Source organism: Marmota flaviventris, chromosome 11 (genome assembly GCF_047511675.1).
Source record: "Marmota flaviventris isolate mMarFla1 chromosome 11, mMarFla1.hap1, whole genome shotgun sequence".
NCBI classification, from domain to species: domain Eukaryota; kingdom Metazoa; phylum Chordata; class Mammalia; order Rodentia; family Sciuridae; genus Marmota; species Marmota flaviventris.
In genome coordinates, this window is record NC_092508.1 from 54,585,390 (window position 1) to 54,607,083 (window position 21,694).

Sequence of the window (21,694 nt, forward strand, 5' to 3'; positions counted from 1 at the left end):
GAGCCATTCATTCATTCATTCACTCATTTGTTCATTTAATAATCAGTCATTACTGGTACTGCGGTGCACTGAGCCAGACACAGATGACAGGGTGACAGAGAACTAAGATGAGAGAACTGTTCTTGTGATGCTTATGTTCTAGAAAGAGTCTTCTCAGACAAAAGACCAAATAATGCTAAACATATTTTTATAAACCATGCATTCACCCTGTCCTACATGGCTACTGCTTTAGCTCATTTTAGTTTTTCCAGATGGTATGTCTGGTCTGAGCTTCTCATTAAGGATTCTTTCCTTTCCCATACTTGTAGGTTGCTGGGCAATAAAACACACTTATATCACCAATTCACCTCCCTCTTCAACTCCCTTGCCCCGCACCCCTGACACACACACACACACACACACACACACACACACACAAAGTAAGAAAAGCAAAACTGGACCTTAGCAACTACATAGGCAGGGAATTAAGGATTAACTTAAGCAATTTGGCCGGGGGTGGGGGTGGGAAACGTGGGGGACAAAGTCCCCTAATTTCCAAATCAAGACACAGACATAGAAATCAAATTTGTATATTTGAAATGTGATAAATGTGAATCCTACATCTATGGATGCTGGGGAATTCTTAAAATGTTGCCAAAATGTTGCAGATCAGAAGGGTTAATAACCATGTTAACCAGGACTGATATCTGCAAGATAGGTACCCCAGTACCTAGCACAAAGCACACAAGATTACTTTCTTCTCCACTTGAATATGCAAAATAGTTTATATTATGGAAGGAAAGAAGAGGTGTATTCATTTCAAATACAGTATAATACAGTGCATATTAAGACTGAGTGAAAAATATAAGCCCCACATGTTCATTTGCCAAAGCATAGAGAATCTAAAAACATTTACTGAACTATAATAAAGTGAATTAGTATTTTTATTAACAAACGTATGTATGTATATATATTAAAGCACAATTTATAAAACTACCAGCTGATTCTCATTATTGTAACAAACAGCTTCTAAAAAACCTCCAGTATTATAACAAACCAATAGCTCTTCCATAAATTTGTCAGTCTTATATTTGTATACTATTAGAATTGAATCATCATTATCTATCTAATAATAATAATAATAATAATAATAATAATACCAACCAATTGCCTTGAATGGCTTAAAACTCATGGTTCTTTAAACTAAATACATATATCTAAAGCTATGTAATCACATACTTGGCTGCTCATTATTTTAAATGAAATACCTAAGTAGATGAAAGCTGTGTTTTTAAAAAATTTTATTTTATTTTTTATGTCATTGATGGACCTTTATTTATTTATATGCAGTGCTGAGAATCAAACCCAGTGCCTCACACATACTAGGCAAGTGCTTTGCCACTGAGCCACAAACCCAGCCCTTGAATGTTGTATTTTTAATATCAGCAGCTATAAAGAAAAGTTAATATACGGAGTCTCAAACACCATTCAGACTGGTGCCCTCAGAGGAGGGACCGGCTCACCTTCATTGCGATACCCCATCTCTTTTACCCACAACACATCCAGACAAGACTCTTCCCACTGTATGTTATGTAGCTCAGTGTACAGCCCTTGCTTAGCAAGTGCAAGGCCCTGGGTTTGATCCCCAGCACCACAAAAAAAGAAAAAGGAAAATTGTTAACCTTTTTGGTGTTTTCTGATTAATCTGTAGAGAACAATCTCCTAACATCATTAATACATGATTAGACATGAAACTACTGTCTAGCTTATTTTGACATTATAAAAATTAGCATAGCTCCTATTGGATAAAAATTTTGAAAACATTTAAAGAACACAACTTTTAAAAATGAAAAATCTAGTGGATTAACCACAGAGCACTTATTTAATTTATAGCTCTGACTGGTCAATGGGGAACAAGTCACATTAGAATTTGCAACATCTACAGTTAAAAAATTAGTTCTTTGCATATGGCTTCCTTTAAGATAATAATTTGTACTGTAAGTTTTTTGTGCTTTTTGTCACAAGATGGCTATTTTCATATTCCTTCACAGTGACTTGGAAACACATGCCATCACCTTGAAGGTGTTATACACGTTATATAAGCAAGTTAAATAAGGGGTTACATAAACACAGTCATTATTCTTTTAAAATCAAATTTCCTTTAAGTACTACAATTATAACTTAATTTTCAGGTCAGTTTTTAAAGGAACCTAGACCACACAGGCAAGGTGGAAGTACTTACCCACCCTTTGTTCCCCTTGCTCAGAGGAAATTGATGCATATTTAGCTCAGATGAGGAGTCTAGAACACATACTTTACTGCAGCTCTGTAACTTGATGAAAGTATATCCCCTGGGTTAGCGTCTGCTGGTCTCAAAGCTCCTGAGTAGCGGGTGGAAATCTGCCAACATAATTGTAGTCCTGCTTCCTCAGTATCAAAGTGGTAAACAGACAATGAGACCCTTAGTGATAGCTGAGCGGTTCAGTTGCAGAGGAACATGACTCCAGAAGATATGCTGAACAGGGCTTCTTGTAATTTATTTACTTTGATTTCATTTTAGAGGTATAAAGGAATTGCTAGAAATATTTTAGGCTGTGGCTACAAGTTTCTATATAGACTCACTTTTCATACAAGTTTAGGACAGTAAGAAAATTGGACTACTGCTCTGTGACCAATACTGTTCACCTGTCTTATACGAGCTGCTTTTATGTTCACAAATTACACAAAATATTTTCAAAGAAAAGTATCTGAAATACTTTAGAAACTTCTAAAGTAATTTTTTCAAGCTTTTGGTTATTAGGCTTGTCTTTCTTCTAGTTACACCTAATTTTAACACAGCAATACTATTTCAGTGATACTATTAAGCTTCATAGGATACTAGTGATAGTGATGATAGCAGTTAGTATTTATTCAGTACTTTATCCCTGCCTCTATGCTTTACATGGACTATTTCATAACATCTCCATATCCAGCTGTTGAACAGTGACAGTTAAGTATATTTCATGGCTGATTGAACCATGAGGCATAGAGAAGCTAAGGGAGCACAAAGTCAGTAAGTGAATGTCAGTCAAGATTTCATTCTAAAGTCCAAGCTTTCAAATATTGTCTTCTACTGAAATCAACACTAAGGTAAATTGACAAAAAACCACAGCAATTTCATATAGGTCCTCAACACTAAATGAATACATCACCAGGCACACCCTACCACAACCTTCTCTGGGTATGGAGAGGTAGAAACGAGTAAAACAAAAAGGAAAAGATTATAGAACCCTTTAAGTATTTTAACACCCAAAGTTAATTTTCTTTTTTTTTGTTAACTTTGAGTTACCTTGAGGTTAATTTTCAGTTTCTAATTTTCAAGAACTAAGAGTAAATCATCTAGCTTTTACCTTAGGGATACAGTACACAATGTACAGAAAGGAATTAAGATTCTCAGTCACACAGACCAGCATACCAAATCTCATTTTATTTACTATGTGATTTAGACAAACTGTTAACCTCTCTCATTCTCAGTGTCCTCTGTCTATAAAATGGGGATAAAATAGCTCCCTTATAAGTCATTGCAAGTCACAGAGTGGGCACTCAGTGTATGTACAGTATTGCTTAGAGGCTGGTAGATAGCAGACACTCAATGAAGGGTACCTACTATCCATCTGTCAATACTATATGAATAAATGTCTAGAAACCTTACATATTCCTATTGCCACAGAAAGATGCCTATAAACAGTCTACAAGGAGCCCTTTTGCAAGGGGTGAATCCACACACTACTTGGCCATCTCTTTATCCAGTCAACCCAGTACCTGTGATCAGCGCCACCTTGTGAACTACACATCAGAATTTACTGAAAGAGCTGTCAATGTGAGTGGAGACAGATGTACCAGGTGCACACAAATGGGAAAGCAATGGCAGCGGTGGCAACAGGATTCTGCATTCATCTGAACAGCTGTGGTGGAGGATGCATAGGAGATGTATGCTGTTGTCTTAATAAATCCATTCAAGAATTATTTTTCTTTGCAATAGCATAAAATATTAAAATCATTGAACCTAAAAGGCCACGGCTAGAAAGGTAGTAATCCAACTATTCACTCTATAACAATAATCTTGCCTTCACTGAAAGACAGCAGAAGAGCAATAACTGTAAGCTTCCATATAAGATCTGCTAAAATTAAAGTAGAAAATTATAGAATTATTAGATAGAGAAAGTCTACATAGCACACCTGGGAAAAACTGAAGGGAAAAAACAAAGTAATCACAGTCTTGATTCTTCTTGCACAGAAATGGGAAGGTTATAACAAACCAACGTCTATAGCTCCATATTTATTGGTCTCTTTTTGGAAAACTTTCCTTATAAAAAATACCATTTGAATTCATTAAGGGCTCCATTAATAGCTGTGAAATAATGCAGTGATCTTGAATATGAAGGAGTAGAAATAAATAGCTTTTTGATTCCCATGGTTGTTTTTAGGCAGAACCAGAACCAGAACTAACTGGTAAACTCATTCCTTACACTGTATTTTTAAAACCTGACAGCAAACACAACCACTGGAAACCAGAGCAACACAAATTACAAATAGCAAATAATGTGCACAAATATTAGTCCCTTTCAGGAGCAAAGGCTATAGAACACATAGAGTTAATTTAAAAGGCTGGAGAACAGTCCCTGTGAGTTGAAAAGAATATTAAATATAATTTGTGATTTTCCACAAGAATTTCACAATTACCCAGAATACAAAAAGATTTTCACCATAATAATCATTCACAACATTTTGCTAACAATACAAGCAAGAAAAATCTGTTAACCTTTATGTATGTACATTTGAGGCAGAATCAGACTATTTTAATCCCCCTTGCAAACTCAGAGCATGTACATGTATGGTATGTCTTATGTACTCATAAATATTTGACGAATGACAGAATGAATACATATTTGCTGTAATATCTACAGTGTCTAAGTTCCTGCTCAGGCATGATTCAATGACCATGAGATTAGATGCAAGTTGTAAAGAGTACAAAGGTGGCCCAGCTGATGCCTCAGCACCTCAAAGGGGTTTTAGAAACTTGTGCCAAGGTCTTGTGTGGCATGTACTTCATATTCAGTTAACTTTTTACCTTATACTTGTGAAGTTAGGGCTTTTCACTTTATTTATTCTATTTCAAATATTGTTTCAAAGACACACACAAAATTAAATTGACAAATACAACCTTAAAAGTCACATATACATATTCACTGCAGAAATTTTGGGGGGAAAACAGTAAAAAATAAGAACTTAAAATCATCTTCAATAAAGCAATAAACTCAATATCTTGGTATATTTTCTTTCATCTTTTTTTGAACACATATAAACACTCAATTCTTTTTAAAAAAAGATTTATTTTTTAGTTTTAGGTTGACACAATATCTTTATTTTATATTTATGTGGTGCTGAGGATCGAACCCCATGCCTTATGCATACTAGACAAACACTCTACCACTGAGCCACAACCCCAACCCCATAAACACTCAATTCTTAAAAATAAAATTGGAATTATACTATTTTTCAATTTAATGAATTTTAAAAAAATTAACAATATATAATTTTCCCCATAGCATTAAATAGTCTTCAAAAACCTTCTAGCAGCTATGCAATATTTCACTGAGCAGTTATGATAGAGGTTATTTAAATATCTCTGTTGAACATTAGACAACTTCTAATTTTTTACTACTATAAGACTACTTTGATAAACATTTCTACACAGAAATATTTACATGTGTCTTTAATTATGTTCTAGAATATAATTTTTAGAGGCTGATTTACTTGTTTGATGTATGATATTACTTTATTAAAGACTTTAGACACATATTGCTAAATCTCCCTTCAAAAAAGCAAAATCAATTAAAATGCTTAGCAGTTGCACATGAACTGCTCATTTCCCTGAAACGACACCAATGCTGGTTATAATAAATTTTACAAAATCAGATCTTTATTTGGATTTGAGGTAAAGAAGTCTGGAACTTGACATATGAAATACACAATATCCTAAGAAGTTTCCCTTTAGCTGTATGAGAGTATTTCACAGTCTAGGAGGAAAGTAAAATTTTCTATTTGTTTCAGTTAAAAATAAAATTTTAAAAAAAGTAGTTTTATAGACTTTTGGTCCTATAATGTTTTTATAGTCCTAATGAAGCACCTACAAATGTATTCTGTAAAAGCAATATTTCCAAACCCCCGTGAATAACGGTCTCCTGGGCCCTTCTGTAATGAAGATTCTCAGGCCTCATCAACAACCTACAGAATGAGAGACCCTCTGGGGTTCATTATCAGATTTTACTGTGGTTCCATCCACTTGGTGTTATGCCTGAGAATCTAATAGGCACTATTAATCTTGAATCCAAGAAACAGATTTGTTCCTATAAAAATGCTCCTCCAAACTAACCTAGTACAAGGTAAAGAACTGATACAGGCAAGCCCAGAGAGCCAAAGGGAAAGCAATGAATAGATTCTCATGCCAGAATGATGCAATGAGCATCTTAGTGCCAGGTGGCAAATTTCTTTCCAGTGGTCTCAATTTCAGCACATTCGACATGCACTGAACACATACTGTAAACACCAAGTGACAGGGATCCTCAAATGATAGGGAAAACAAAGAAAGCTGTGGGGTGCTCATTGCCTTTAATGAAAAAGGGTTATAGAAGTTTTCAGTAAACAAATGATCAACACTTCTCATTCCAAAAGCAATACATGTAGTAAAAAACACAGAAAATTCAGAAAAGCACAGATAACATAAAATTCACATAAGATACCAACACTCCATGATAATTATAAACATTTTGGTCTACATGCCATTTGGTTTGTAATTTCCCAGGTCAATGAGCTTGTGAAAAATCACTATCATTGCTATGGGAAAAATGAGGAGACAAACGTAACTCAGAAGTGATTGACAAATGCTGGCTTATGAAGTTCACTTATAAGTACACAGAAGGCTCTCCCCTGGACATCAAACTTGACTAGGTTTACAACAGATCAACCAATGGAAAGCCCAAGAATAGGAGCTCCAAAAACAGGGCTCCAGGGAACAAATTCTATCTTCACTGCTCAGTAGCTACGGGCAAGATATTTCACCTCTTTTGGCTATAGTTTAGTTCTCTGAAAAAGGTGCAGATAGTGCCAACTTTTCATAGTGAGTGTTAATGAAATATTAGATGTTGCTGGTATTGTACTATCAGCTTGTTCATGAACATTGCCATTTAATATTTAGACTTCTCAGAATACCCAATTTGAAAAATGCATCTAAATCACAAAATTTCACAGTGTGAAATTTTGCTATCAATTGTTATTTTCTTATTGACATTGATTCCAAGTCCTAAAATGTTAGTTCCATGGAATAGATAGGATCTCAAAAAGATTAAACCGAAATCAGAAGCAACTCAAGAACTTAAAAATACTTGGAACCAGAAGATTTAGATTTTCAGATCAGGTCAGTATTTTTATGACAGCTGGGTTCAGGGTCAACCTGCGAATATGCAGGTCCACTGGAATTCTATATAGTATGAAGAATTTAAGTTCTATTGCTCCTCACCAATAAGATTGGAGGTGATTTAAATTGGAGGTTAGGTATCAAATCAAAGATGCTTGAATTTTTTTCTCTAAAAATTAGAACCTGTTTTTAATTTGAGAGAACATTATATTTCACACAATGCAAAGATGGAAATAAGTTTCAGATTCAGCAAAGAGAGACCCTGTTTCAGAGCAGCAATTTGGTAATTTCATTTAACAAAGCTATTTGAAGATGATGCTCCGGGGGCATCATCCCACTCAGTTCACAGATATGCTGAGAGATATATTTAAACTGTTTGTCATAAAAACTTGTCATGAAAATCTTGTTCATAAAGTATAGATGGTAACAAGGAACATTTTTTACTCTCTGGTTTTCTAGGCACCATTTCTCTTATAATGCAAATGGCATGTACAGAAGATGCTGCTGTTATCAGACCAGGTGATCCTGTTACCAGTCAGGTTACGCCAGCCCACAGTCCCATGGAATCCCTTCTTGGGATGGCCTTCACATGCTATCAGTGGGCATTAACTGAATAGGCCACTGTTGGTTTTGAAATGAGTTGCTCTTGATCAGATATAGGAAAAATTTTGGATACCCACTTACTCAAAATCTTCTGTAATTGTTAAGGACTGATCATGATACTGGATTAAAAACTGGAAAGAAGATTAATCATCAGTCTCTAATTTATAATTTTTTTCCTTAAAAGATACTTTATTTTATGATCTCTGAGCTTCAGCAAACTCTAAATAACTATAAAGAATGGCTGGCATTTCTCTTTTGATTTATGCAGCAAAAAGACTGACTCAAGGATTTATAAGACCTAAACTGGTAGCACTGTGATAATTCACTCAGAGTAGGCGCCATCATCTAGAAATTATGCATTCCAATCCCTACATTCATAGAGCCACTGCATCTGATTTTCTGGTATGTCTCAATAATAATACAAAAAATAATAATTGCTTCAAATGCAAGTCTTGTTTTTCAAAATGCAAATTTTTGGACCTGAACTCAGAACTCCTGAAACTGTCTTCACAGGGTGATCTCAGGCATTATATTTCTAAAAAAATTCTCCAAAATATGAAAGTATAAAAATAATCATAAAAACAAAATGCAGTCAAGGGGTCACAAACATAATGACCCTATTATAAACCATTACCATAAAATAAGTACCATGATTGACTAGGCAACAATAACCCCAGTTTTAAAAATAGATTACCTCCCTCTCTTACCAATATTCTTCACATATGTGCAGAATGCTCCCAAATCTTTGCTTTTGTCTGACACCATTTCCTTCACACACCTCAGTCATTTGTCCCCCCACCCCCCACCCACACACACTGTCAGGCAGGTGGAAGGGTCTGAGCTATCAGCTCCCTTCTGTGACCTGGGGATAAGCCTTCTACTCCCCCAATCCAGCACTGTGAGACTTGAATTCTCTGCTCTACCACTTTCCCTTCTTGCTGTCATCTCTTGATTGCACGATAATTCCTCCACAGCTATCCAGGCATCTGGAGCCTGGTTTATAATCTCCCCTCCATGCCAACTCTTCATTCACTTATTCAAATTTATATTGAGCTGACCATATGCATGCTCACCATACACACAGCATGAGTACAAGGGGCTAGGGATACGTTATTGAATAAAGAAAACCTTGTTTTCGTGGAACTTACTTACATTCTCAAGACAGGGAATAGAGGAAGTGGATACAGACATAAACAGAGAAAGAAATATATAACCAGAGATATACCATACCAGTGGTGATTAGTGCTTTGAGTAAAATGAACTCAGCAAAGTAGATAGTGAGTGATGACGACATTTAGGGATAGCAGGGCAGGCTACCCAAAGAGAGTACATTTGAAAACTTGCTTAAGTGTATGGGCAAGCCAGGGATGGCTGGAGGAAAACCTAGCTAGGATAAGGGGAGCAAAAAATGCAAAGGCCCTGAGGTGGGAACATGTTTGGCATATCTGAGGAGCATATTGGAGAGAGCCATCTGAAGGGGAACATGGGAGGAGATGGGAATCAGAGTTAGGCAGAACCAGGTTATAAATGACAACAGTCAACAATTCAGTTATTATTTGGAGACAGATGGGAAGTCACTGGAGGCTTTGTACAGAGAAGTAGTTTGATCTGACTTAACATTTTGAAGGGAATATTCTGCTCCATAAAAAATGATCTGTAGATTGGGCAAGGGTAGAAGCAGGGAGACCAGGTAGAAAACTACAGCAATAGTACAGGTGAAAAATGATGGTGGCTCAGAGCAGGGTGGTAGGGGAGGTGGTGGTATGGAGCAGTAAGAATCTGGGTATATCCTGAAGATAAAATCTATAGGATTTGCTGGTGGTTTGGAAGCAGATTGTGAAATACATAAACAAAGGATGATTCCTGGGCTTGGGGGCACACCAACTGAAAGAACAGAGCTGTTATTTATTGAGAGTGAAAACTGGAAAGGAGCAGACAGGAGAGGAAAACTAAGAGTTCAATCTTAGACATTAAGTGTGAGATGTCTTCTTAACACCCAAGTGGAGAGTTCCCTGGATAAGTTAAATATTACCATGATGGATCTACTGACATCCAGGATCGGGGTTCACAAGTCCAAATGTTTTATGGACCCAGGTAGTCAACATAAATAAGCATTCAAATCAATAAGGACAGGTGAGGACTGTGGCCTATCAGAAAGTAAATGCCCTCTCTAAACCAGAAGCCACTACTGATGCAGCCCAGTCTTGTACTGGCCATTAAGGATATGGGCTGCAGGCCCTTAGGTCTTCCAAATTTTTTTATTGATTATTTTTAGTTATATAAACATTAGGATTCATTTTGACATAATTATAAAAGTATAAAATGTAATTTGCTCTAATTCAGTCCCCAGTACTTCCTCTTGCCCTCTCCTCCCCCCTACCCATGTCCTTCTGTTCACTCTACTGATCTTTCTGCTATTTATTTTAGTTTTTAGTAGCAAGAAAAATCTGGATTTTTAACAACCAAATCTTAGAGGAAAAAAAGGTTTTATAATCTACTAAATTCTAGAAGAGTTCAATTAAAGAAAGGTCTTACTTCAGCACTTATCATTGTTCTTAATTTTTTAATGCACATTACAAAAGAGATTTTGTTTAGTGTTTTTCAATCTACTTGACAGGAGAACTCTTCATACCTCAGAAGGGATGTGACTTGGTAATGACTTTGGGGAATGCTGGCTTAAGGGTAAGTACTAGAGGTCTAATCAGCTCCTTCATAACCTCTTTGAAGATTTCATGGTGTATATATTTATTGTGGCTTGTAAGTCATTTGATCACACACACAATTTTGTTAGATGTCCTAACATCTATGTTTAGACTTGAGTAAATCATAGTGGAACAATTACTGACATCTTCTAGCTTGTTAAATGCTAAGTGGAGTCTTGACCCTATCACTGGTGAAGAAACATTTAGTGAAATCACAGGAGCACTGAGTCACTTCATGACCCAACTTCTCTCCCTTTTTCCTCTTAGTGGCAGGAAGGATAGCCAACCACTACTGTGCACAAGTGTTCTTTGTTTTATTTATCCATGAGGAAGGAAGAAGAGAGGACAAATAAATCTGGAATGGAAATTTTGCAATAAAAAGACAAGGCTAACATTGTTGCAGGTCTTTAAAAATATCCTCCAGAGTATATTAAAACATTTGAGGTGCAGGGCTGGGGATACAGCTCAGTGGTAGAGCACATGCCTAGCACATACAAAGCTCTGGATTCAGTTCCCAGCACCACCACCCCCACACACAGACACACACACACAGACACACACACACACACACACACACACACAGATTGAGGTGCAAAAAAAGCTTGTCTCTGAAGAATAAGAGTACATAAGCTATAAAAAAGAGCTCCCAACAATTGAGGAGATCAATACATAAAAAGATGTGTAAACAATACAAAAATGTCAAATGTCGTGAAAAGGTTCTATGGAAGTTCAGAAAAGGGAGAAGGTAATGTGAGTTTGAGTGGCAAGTGGAAGTATCACATGAGCTGGTCTTTGATGCAGAGGGAGGCATCAAGCAGCCAGAAGGGCAGTGGGAATTCCATGAAGGAAGGATATGGCAGAGATGGAGATGGAACAGGCTCAAGAACCATGAGGAGACAAAATTGTGCTGGTTAGGGGGAAAATGGGATATAAGACTGGACCAGATCACGGTGGTCATGGGATACTTGTATAGGTAACTGTATAAATAATTATATATTTGAACATGAACCTGCCATATTCATGAAATGTGAAATGATAAGATCAAGAGGGGGATGGTGAGGCAAGAATGCTCGCAGACCCTGGGAAGGCGTGATGAGTCTGGGCTCAGGAGCTGACAGTGGGAACAGAAGGAAATGGTGATATTATAGAGGAAGAAATGATCAGTGGGAGAAGCAAAGGAGAAAGATACGGCATTGATCCACAGCACATCACAGGATCACTTGGAGCTCAGTAAGTTCATTCTGAGTTTTAGGTAGTGATTGAGGCAGGGAAAGAAACACAGAACTGTAATTATTCTTATTATTCTTCTCCTTGGGGAAAATGGGCAGATACAAAACAGGAGTCAGGAAGGAACCAGAAGAGAAAGTATTTGAGAGAGTTTCCAACTGCTGAGATAAACAGGAAAGAAAGTAAATTTTCTCCTTAAAAAAAAAAAACAACAACAAACAACTATTTGCACACTGTCTCTTGTCTAAAGTGAGGATAATAAATTAGGGGCTACTTTCTTTCCCATCCCATCCTCAAACCTTCCACTCACAAGCACTCAGGAGTCACACATTCCATGTTTGTGCTCCCTTTGGCAGACCAAAGTCTTGGTTCTTCCTCCTGTTTTGTATGGTGACCCTGGAGCAGGTGCAACAGGCAGATCAACAACAGCAGCCATCAGTCTTTTCCATTTACAAGGTCTCCAGGGTGAGCTGCATCAATTATTTTCTTCCTGTAGCAGCCAGGAAGATCATGCTGCTTAAAAAGCCTCTTAGTGTATATGACAAGGACAAGGGAAAAATGGAGAAGGCATAACAAAAAGAACAGGGTGAAGGGTAGACTGCATTTGCAAACCTAGAAAACATCTTAATATGCAGTGGCTATTTAATATACAAGCGTTTTCAATTCTTTGGCTCTACAAATGCAGTGTAATAACTAATATAACTATGTGTAATCACAGATTCAGTTAATGGTACAATTGCTTCTAAGTAACAGAATACAGGTGTCCTCTGAGCTCAGCAACAAAAGACACCACTGTCATAAATGCCCCAAGACTCTGTAGTAGAAATAGCTGCCTTAGCACTTCTGAAAGATATAAAGAATCTCCAATGCTTACAGTTTCTCCTGGAACTTCTTGCTAGACATGGAAGGAGGAGTGCTGGGAGGGTTTGAGACTGACAGCTACTTTAATAACACCCCCACATGCATTCCCACTATCTAGAGGAATGAATTCACATCTGAACTGGTTATACAAAATCCACCCATACAACGGACTATTAGTAACTGATACAGACACTTCTAGAAAATATGCTTTGAACATATAAATTGGGGTGGGGATTAGAGATTCTGCAAGAATATTCACTAACTGAAAGTTGTCCTGATGGAAAGTTTTCATAAAATGTTAACTTGAATTTCTAGTTACACAACTAAAATACTCTCACAAGACAATAATGGAAAATATTTATTCTCGGATCTGTGCCAGCTAAAACAACACTGTTGTGACAATGAACAGAATTCATATGATCAATCCCCATAAAACCCTGGCAGCAGAAAAGTCATGAAAATAGTAATGAAATGACTCTGTAAATAAAAATAACTTAAGTAATTGCCTCAAATGGGACAAAGGATGTCTTCTACCATAATCAAGCAAGGACAGTTTACTTTCTCTGTTGTCTTTAAAAACTGTTGCATTCTCATTGACTGATATTACAATTTCACTTGTAACCAAATTCCTGAATCTCCCAGATTCCACAGAATACCAAACAGAGGTTAGAACTTGGCAGACAGTGAGAGCTTTAGAGAAAGAGGTCCTCTGTGGGTTCATAGAGCCTCTTCCACCTTCAAGAATGAAGAAAGAGAGCAAATATCAAGATCTCTGTGAAGGTATAGACAACAAGAAGATAACAGAGGGCCTCCTAGGGGCTCTGTAGTCTGCATTCTAAAAAAACGGTCTTAAATGACAAAAAGTAAGAGGAGGAGCTTCATGACATCATCAGACGTATTCATAGAAAACAATGAGTTTCCTGTGGAATGAAAGACTTCACAAAAAATTTGGAATTAATCAGCAATCCCATCCAATCCTAAGGATAGTATACTTGTATAAAACAACAAAATGCACTTTCTAGTCTTCTCTTACCTGCCTACTGTCCCTCTGGGAGGATGTTGAAGAGGAGGCACTTCTATGGGTTGGAGTGGATGTTTTATGAGCAGGCGACACACCCTTCTCGTCTGAACTCATCGCTGCAGTTAGAGTCTAGTTACTTGAGATCATCCCAATCTTCCTTCAGATTCACAAAAAAGCAGGTGATTTTTCAGCTTCATTCCATTTCATGAAGCACGGCTGACTAGGAGACAGCAGGAAAATACTGAGGTTGTCCAAACCACCTGAAAGCACAACAAAGTTTCATTAAGTAATTTTAAAAAATAAATTTAAATCACTACAATTAGTAAAAATATTCTGTATTAGTAAGAAGAAGAACTTTGACATAATAGGAAATAGAATTTTAAGGTGGAGGATAAAAGTGTTTATTGTAATGAAGGCCTGTCAACAAGGAAATGGGAATAAATTATTCTGCTAAAGTCGCATTCTTCTCTTCCATTCTCTTTAAGGCAGATTATAATTTTTATATTCTAGACCCTACTGCCAAAGTACACCAGCTTCTTCCTCAGTAATTTTAATGACCTTTACCCAAAAGATTATAATAGCTCAGTCCATTTTGTGTTTTGCTTAGTTTGGCCATATCATATATGTCACAGTTAAATCCAACACAAAACAGTCATTTATAAAGGGGTTGATACATTATGTGCCTACTCTGATTCAGCATTTGTGAAAGACAAATGCACATTATATAGTTTGAATGTTAAATGTCTCTCAAAAGCACATGTGTCACAGGTTTTGGTCCTCAGGATGGCACTAGAGGAGATGGTAGAACCTGTAGGAGGTGGGGCCTCATGAGAGATCCTTAGGTCACTGCAAACAAGTCCTTCTTCTTTCTCTTTTGCTTCCTGACCATGAGGTTAAGCACTTTGTTCAGCCATATGCATCCCCACCAGAGGATTAAAAGCAATAGGTCTGACTGATCGTGGATGGGAACCTAACATCATGAGCCCAAACAAACCTTTTTCCTTTATAGGTTAAGTTTCTCGTGTACTTTGTTTTAATGATGGGAAAATGACTAACACAACACACATCCACAGATATTTGTACTTCAAAACTACAGCATGGCTACCTGTGACTCTCAAACAAATTGCTCACAAGTATCTACAGATTGAAATCAGAGCTGAGATTCAAAGGATGAGTTAAGTAGGTGCCTGGTTGTCCAGCATGGCACAATCAAGGAATGAGTGGTTGCCAGTGTGGTTACAGCACACTGATTATATGGTGATGTGATGGTCAATGACAGGCAAAGGTCAGTCCTGCAGGGCCCTGGAGGCCTTAGTGGCTGTTATGATCTGAGTATGTCCCCCAAAGTGCCTGTGTTGGACCTAATCCCCAAGGCAACAGTACTGAAAGGTGGTACCTAAAAGGAGGTATTCAGGCCATGAGGACTCTGTTGTCATGAATGGATTTAATGGCACTATGAAAAGGGTTTGTGGGAATGGGTCCTTTTATTTATTTATTTATTTAGCTCTTCTATTGTGAGGACATGGCATTTTCCCTTCCAGAGGACACAATGTTCAAGGTGCCATCTTGGAAGCAGAGAGACTGGGTCCTAACCTGCCAGTACCTTATTCTTGGACTTTCCAGCCTCTGGGGCAGTGAAAAAGAAATCTGTGTTCTTTATAAGTTACCCAGTTATGGTTACTCTGTTATTGCAATGCCAATGGACAAAAATATCAGCATTTTTTAAAAATATTTTTTTTAGTTGTAGATGGACACAATGACTTTATTTTATTTATTTATTTTTACGTGGTGCTGAGGATTGAACCCACTGCCTCACACATATAAGGCAAGTGAGCTATCACTGAGGAACAACCCTACTCCCAACATCAGCATTTTAAGTACCATAAACATAAGCAGCATAAGGGGTATGGCATATCCAGATTTATGCTAGTAAAAGGTTACTTTGGCAACCATAAGGAAAATGAAATTGGGGAAGTCTCAAACCAAGAGATTATAGATTAGAGTAGCTGAAGGAAACCCAACACTGAGTCCTTCACACTGTGACTGATAGGGCAGAGGGGAAAGGGAGGGTCCAATGACTGTCACGTTACTGGTATCCTAAGCAAGAAATAGTCAAAAGAAATATAGGATTGACAGGAAAGCCAAGAGTATGCTTTCAGGCATGCTGAGTTTGAGACATCACGAAGGGCTTCAAACGGAGATGAATACCTGGAAACATAGGTCTACAGTTCAGAGAAATCTAGGCTGGAGACATAAATGTTTAACAGATCATGTTCATGATACAAATATATCCAGTGATTTATGTGTAAACATGTACATTATTCATGTGCAAATAAATTTAATTTCATACAGGTCTATAGTTTCAGATTTTTAAAATGTGAAACATTATGTTAATGGATTATGTGATCTTGAATGTGTTAATCCGGGTTTTAATGATTACCTGGTTTTAGAGAATAATTAAAAGAACAATTCCAATAATTAAGAGGGAATTTTTATAAACTGTGAAAACTGGGCATTCTAAAGACTAAAACTTGTAATCTTTTTTTACCTCTTTAATTCACTGCCAACACAGGAAAAATAAAAGCTACTTATCCTCCAAATTGGAGACTCTCTCTTGAAACAAAACTAGCCTTTGGACCTGTAGAAATGTAAGGAGCTACAGAGCTCTTTTGGCTAGAGAAGAAACTTCATCTTGTGTGAGCAAAAAGCAGAAATAGGCCAACACTTGATAGATGATCATCTAATCTCTTTGTTTTATAAAGGCAGTCTAATGAATGTGAGTAAAGTTTCTGGAGCCTAGATCTGATGCCAAGAAACAGAAAGCAAGACACGACCAGATCCTTGTTTTGAAGTACTTGGCTTTATGGTCCAAGACATTTTATAAGTAGATGTTGACACTTGAGCCAAAACTACAGTGGTTTTGTGATGTGTTGAAGTGCCCCCAAGGGATGAGGCTGAAACAACCCAACTCATTAAACTGTTATCCACTTGCAAGTAAATTCAATCCAAGCTACATTTCCTCTGCTGAACTTTTTTTTTTTTTTAACTGCATCCAATTGCACTTGCCTCATTAATACCAATGCTAACACCATGATTTTTGTTTTTAATTTAACATGACATTTTCAGGGTAACTTGTTTATGATGAAAGGGCAACATTTTGGTCTAATTACAATTATGAATATGTTGAATATTGTCAAAATGAAGAAAGAAAAAATGAGTAAATGAATTTAACTCATTCCAAGATTTGGTTTTAAGGTTACCATTGTTTCTATTAGTTTTGGGTCTTTTTTTTAAAAAACAAAAAGTGTTCTAAGAACCTAAGATTAAAAAGAAGGAGAAGAAGAAGAAGCAGCTAATATAAATTTGAATGATCTTTAAAGGTCATTCTATCCAATTATCAATCAAGTGTTTGATCACTTACTCTATTTCAAAATGCATTATAAAGTAAGCCTAAATCTGTTAGAAGTTTTCATCCACTCATTCCTTATTCCTAGAGTGAAGGAATTCTATAACATTAAAAAAATACTTATTTCATCCCTGTTGAAGTACATTTTTACAACATGCCTAACCAATCTTCTAAACCCAAGACCATACACTTTAAAGTCAACACCGACATAATTACTATACTCAGAAAGTATTGTGGCTGAAAATAACAGCGACAAGAGTCAAACACCTAATTTTTCTGTATCATTCTTCCTTCACGTCAGTGGGAACACCACAAGTCTTCTATGTGCTGTAACATTTGCATTTACATTGAGTGACATAAAACTCAGATTTATGACCAAAGTACCTAATGAGAGCAAAAAATGGTAGGGCAAACTTCTGGAACTTGTTGTTCATAGGCCTCACAACTTATATGTGTCCAAAAAAAAACTATTTGAAACTGTGGACTCTGAAGCCTGGGCTAAGTTGTGATGTGATCATAAAAGAAGTCCCAAACCTCAGGGGCTTACAAAAAAGGCTTATTTTCTGCCAATTTACTTGTCCTTTAGGTCAGCTGCAGACCTATTCAGGGTCCTTTTTATCCCAGGCATATGGAGCAGACCCCTCAAGAGCAAAGGACAAGAGCCATGGCAGAACCATGGGACAGTTTTTTAAAGCTTTTACTTGTATGTAGAACATGTCACCGCCACCTGAGGTCAATAAGGCATGAAATTAGCCCTCTCAGTGGGAGAGGCCGTGGGTATTTGGGCATAATAGTATATAATATCTTATAAAAACCACAGGAAAAGATGAAAAATTCAGATGAAAATATTTGAATTGACTCTAGCTCCATCACCCACAGATAACCTTTATTATCATTTTGGTTCTATTTAACAGAAGGAGGAGAATAACATAGATACATATCTGCAATATGGTTTTTCAATCAATAATATATCACTGTTGGCTTTTTCTTATAGCAAGGAAATATTAACATCTTTCTTAACCACTACAGATCAGGCCACTAAACAAAGATAGCACAAGATATTTAGCCATTCTTTGATTGGAACATTTTAAGTTGTATTCAGTATATTTTGAAACAATGAGATTTATCACAGAAGAGTTCTTAAAAGCTATATATTCACTTTGATCATTATAACAATGGCCCTTCTTTGCTTTATTTGGTATCATTTTCTCCCTTTTTTGTTTGCAAGTGACTGATGACATTTTATCCTTTCACGTTCAGACTTTGTATCAAATTGTATTATATATCTCTCCAGTCATGGTCAGGGTGAGTTTTAAAAATATTTCTAATTTGAGAGAAGTTTTTCTAATTTTCACTTTATAATTTGCTTTATTATTTCACTTTATAATATATAATCTACCTGGACAGCATACTGACTTTTCTTATGGTTTTACTGACTATAATATTTGCCAGTAATTTGAAATATATAATCTTCCTCTTAAAGTTCTATTTGTTTCTATAAATCATGATAGAGGTTCTAGCATGTCTGTAAGTGGTAGAGTCAAGAGTAAACTGAGATTTTTGTAGATCCCAATCTTCTCTCTGATTTGGTGACTTCATAGGGGTCTTTGAAAACCACATTTGGATTCTAGATGCTAGATGCAATGGAGAGGAGCTGCTACCACTTTCTCTCATGGCCACCTGGAATCTGAAAGTGTAAGAACAATACTATATGAAAAGCACCACCTGAAAGACTGTAAAACATTTTTTTTTAAAGGCAGGTTCCTTTGCTTCAAGGGAAGCTAAGGTTTGCCATAATCAAAACTTGGCTAGGTTTTTCTCAGCTTGAGATAGAGCCTTTGTAAAGTTAGGGTCTAGCTGTCTACAGTTTTAACATTAGAGGCTATGTTAGTATTTGAGTTTTTGATAGTTTGTCTTTTTCCAGTCTTTGAATGAATAACTATTTATAGAGAATTTGAAGGAACAACATGAGAAGATCTTAGATTCAAGCCACCTGAGGCAGGGCATTCCTATCAATTGATGGCAACAGTGTAAATATCATCCTTGTACTGCAGAGTAAAAAAAAAAAAAAATTATTTTCCATCAAGATCACAAGAGCAATGAATTTTATTAATTCTAAAAAGAAGGGTATGGGAATCTTTCATATCTATGATCATTAACTCAGTGGTGAGAAAAAATTAAAATTAAAAGGGTAAATTTTAAGAAGATAAGCCAGAGAGTTCTACTCTTGTCTCCCAAACTGGAGAGGAGGGAGGCAAGAGGCACTGGGAAAACATCTGCCCTGTGGCAAGAGCTTTCTCAGAGCAAGTACACAGCCCAGTTTTTCTCTTTACTGTTTTCTTCATCATGGCTTCTTAAGAACATCATGGACATGTCCCAATGTATCCCCAAAATACAAAGTCTTCCCTCCCAAAGCTGACCTCAGGTATGATCAGTCATTTCTAAAACTAAGGAGGGAAAAAGTACACAAAGACTCAAGTTCCCTGATTCTTGCTGACCAAGATTCTACTCCCTCCCCCCTCTTCTTAGACCCTTACTAAGTGAGTAAGAGAAACTACTTCCTTCATCACCCAGTTCTTTCTCCAGGGTGAATTTAAAGAGGACAATTTGAATGCTAACCAAGTATAGTTGGGACAAATCATCTTTGGGCAAAGAACAGATTTCACATAAAGAAAAGAACTACCTCTTCCCCATCACACATGTTAAATATCTATGAAAAGTTATTTCCCCAAAGGGGGACAGAAAATTCTTTTGTGCAAAAGACAGAAGGCTTACTTGGAGTGTTGATCCTAAGTGAAAGAGGGAGGTAGCTTTAGAGTGTTTTACATTCTCCCGCTGTCCCTTAAAATGGAATCTATGATTAGGAGATAAGACAGGTTCAGATGCAATGGGAACTGGCCTAGAAAAGAAACTAAGGAAACAAATAATGACATCAGAATTTAAGTTCACTAACTAAAAAGACACTAATGAAGCACAGGATGATTCTGCAGAAAAAAAAATAGTTGGTGATAAAAAAGACAAAACTGAGGAAATCATCTGGCAAGTAGCACAAAAAGCAAGAAAATAAGGATAAACAAAAATTAGATAAGGATAACACTGAATAATAACTAAAAACAGAAAAATAAAGAATATCCCAACATATTCCTGAACACAAGAATTCAATCTGGAAATTAAAAGGATCATTTGTTCGCAGACAAAATTAGTAAAAAGCAACTCAAAATAAGTGCGACTCTAGCTGGGGGTGTAACCTAGCAAGGACAAGGCCCTGAGTTCCATCCCCATTTCTGCAAAACATAAAATAAAATAATAAAGTTTTAAAGAACACCCTCTCTGCTTCATATTTGCCATGACCTGAGCTTCTTTCTTCCCCTACCTGCTTCTGCCATGAAAGCATACTTCAGGTTCAGAGCTATGGAATTGGCCAATCTTAGACTGAACCTTGAAACGGACAGCCAAAACAAACTTTTTCTGCTGTACAGTGTTATTATTCCCCAGGCTTGATCACAGTGACAGAAAAACTGACTAAAACATTACTTGATACTGAGAAGTGTGGTTGTTGCTGTGACTAACCTGACTAAATGATTCAGAAGTCTTTGGAGTTGGTTTGTGGGGGAAGGAATTTTGAAAAGTTTAGAGATACTAGCTGGAAAAGTTTTATATTGTTGTTGACAGAGCTTTGTGGGCAATTCTGGTCTCAATAGACCAGAATGCTAATAGGTTTGGGGTCAGTAAAGACTGGGCTCATGAGGTTTCAGAGGAGATGAAGAACTCTATTGGAAATCAGACTAGAGGCCATTCTGGCAAAGAAGTTATCTACATTTTGCCCATGTCCTGAGATTTTTTTGTGAGTGTGAATTTAAAGGTGATAGACTGATTAATCTGGTGGAGGAAATTTCAAGGTATCCCAGCATGCAAGGATTGGCATGGACATTGCTGGCAGTTTTTACCCAAATTTATTGTGATACTCAGGAGAAGAAAGACTTGTGAAACTTGCAGATTGGCTAGAAAAATAGGAGTAAAACTGGAGTTAAGGAAGGTGTGATTGTTAAAGAGATTATAGTCACAAAAGAGATGCTAAATACTTTTCTCAGACACAACAGGAAAGATGGTTTTAGGGCATCTCAGGAATTGGCAAGACTACACCCACCTCAGGCTCAATGGTATCAAAGAAAAAAATCTTTTGAGAAGAGACCACTGGGGCATCCTGCCTACACAGGGTGGCCTAGGAAATTGTTTCACCATACTCAGCCACCCAGGCACTCAGAGGCTGCTGCAGCTGTGGTCCATGGAGGCTTGGCCTCAGAAGGTAACAGACTTTAGTATCAACCACATGGTCCTAGTACCGAAAGAATGCAGGATGCTTGGGGCTTAAGGAGGCTTCAGAGGGAGGCCTCAGAGGCAAGGCAAAGTGCAGCAGGGTTGGTGTGCCTGTGGATTGC

General features: G+C 37.0%; 1 protein-coding gene across 6 annotated transcripts in view; it reads right to left on the reverse strand.

The window, feature by feature from the left end:
- The window catches only part of Osbpl6 (oxysterol binding protein like 6), a 210,924-nt gene that overhangs the window by 68,545 nt on the left and 120,685 nt on the right, over window positions 1–21,694 (reverse strand). For 5 of the 6 annotated variants that reach the window (XM_071619035.1, XM_027946067.3, XM_071619036.1 and 2 more), the window contains one exon: window positions 13,862–14,109. In XM_071619035.1, coding sequence (XP_071475136.1) covers window positions 13,862–13,963 — 102 coding nt within the window. In that variant the 5' untranslated portion in view covers window positions 13,964–14,109. Of the gene's footprint in view, window positions 1–13,861; window positions 14,110–21,694 lie in introns of those variants that run through there. The other variant, XM_027946063.3, reaches the window with a different exon arrangement.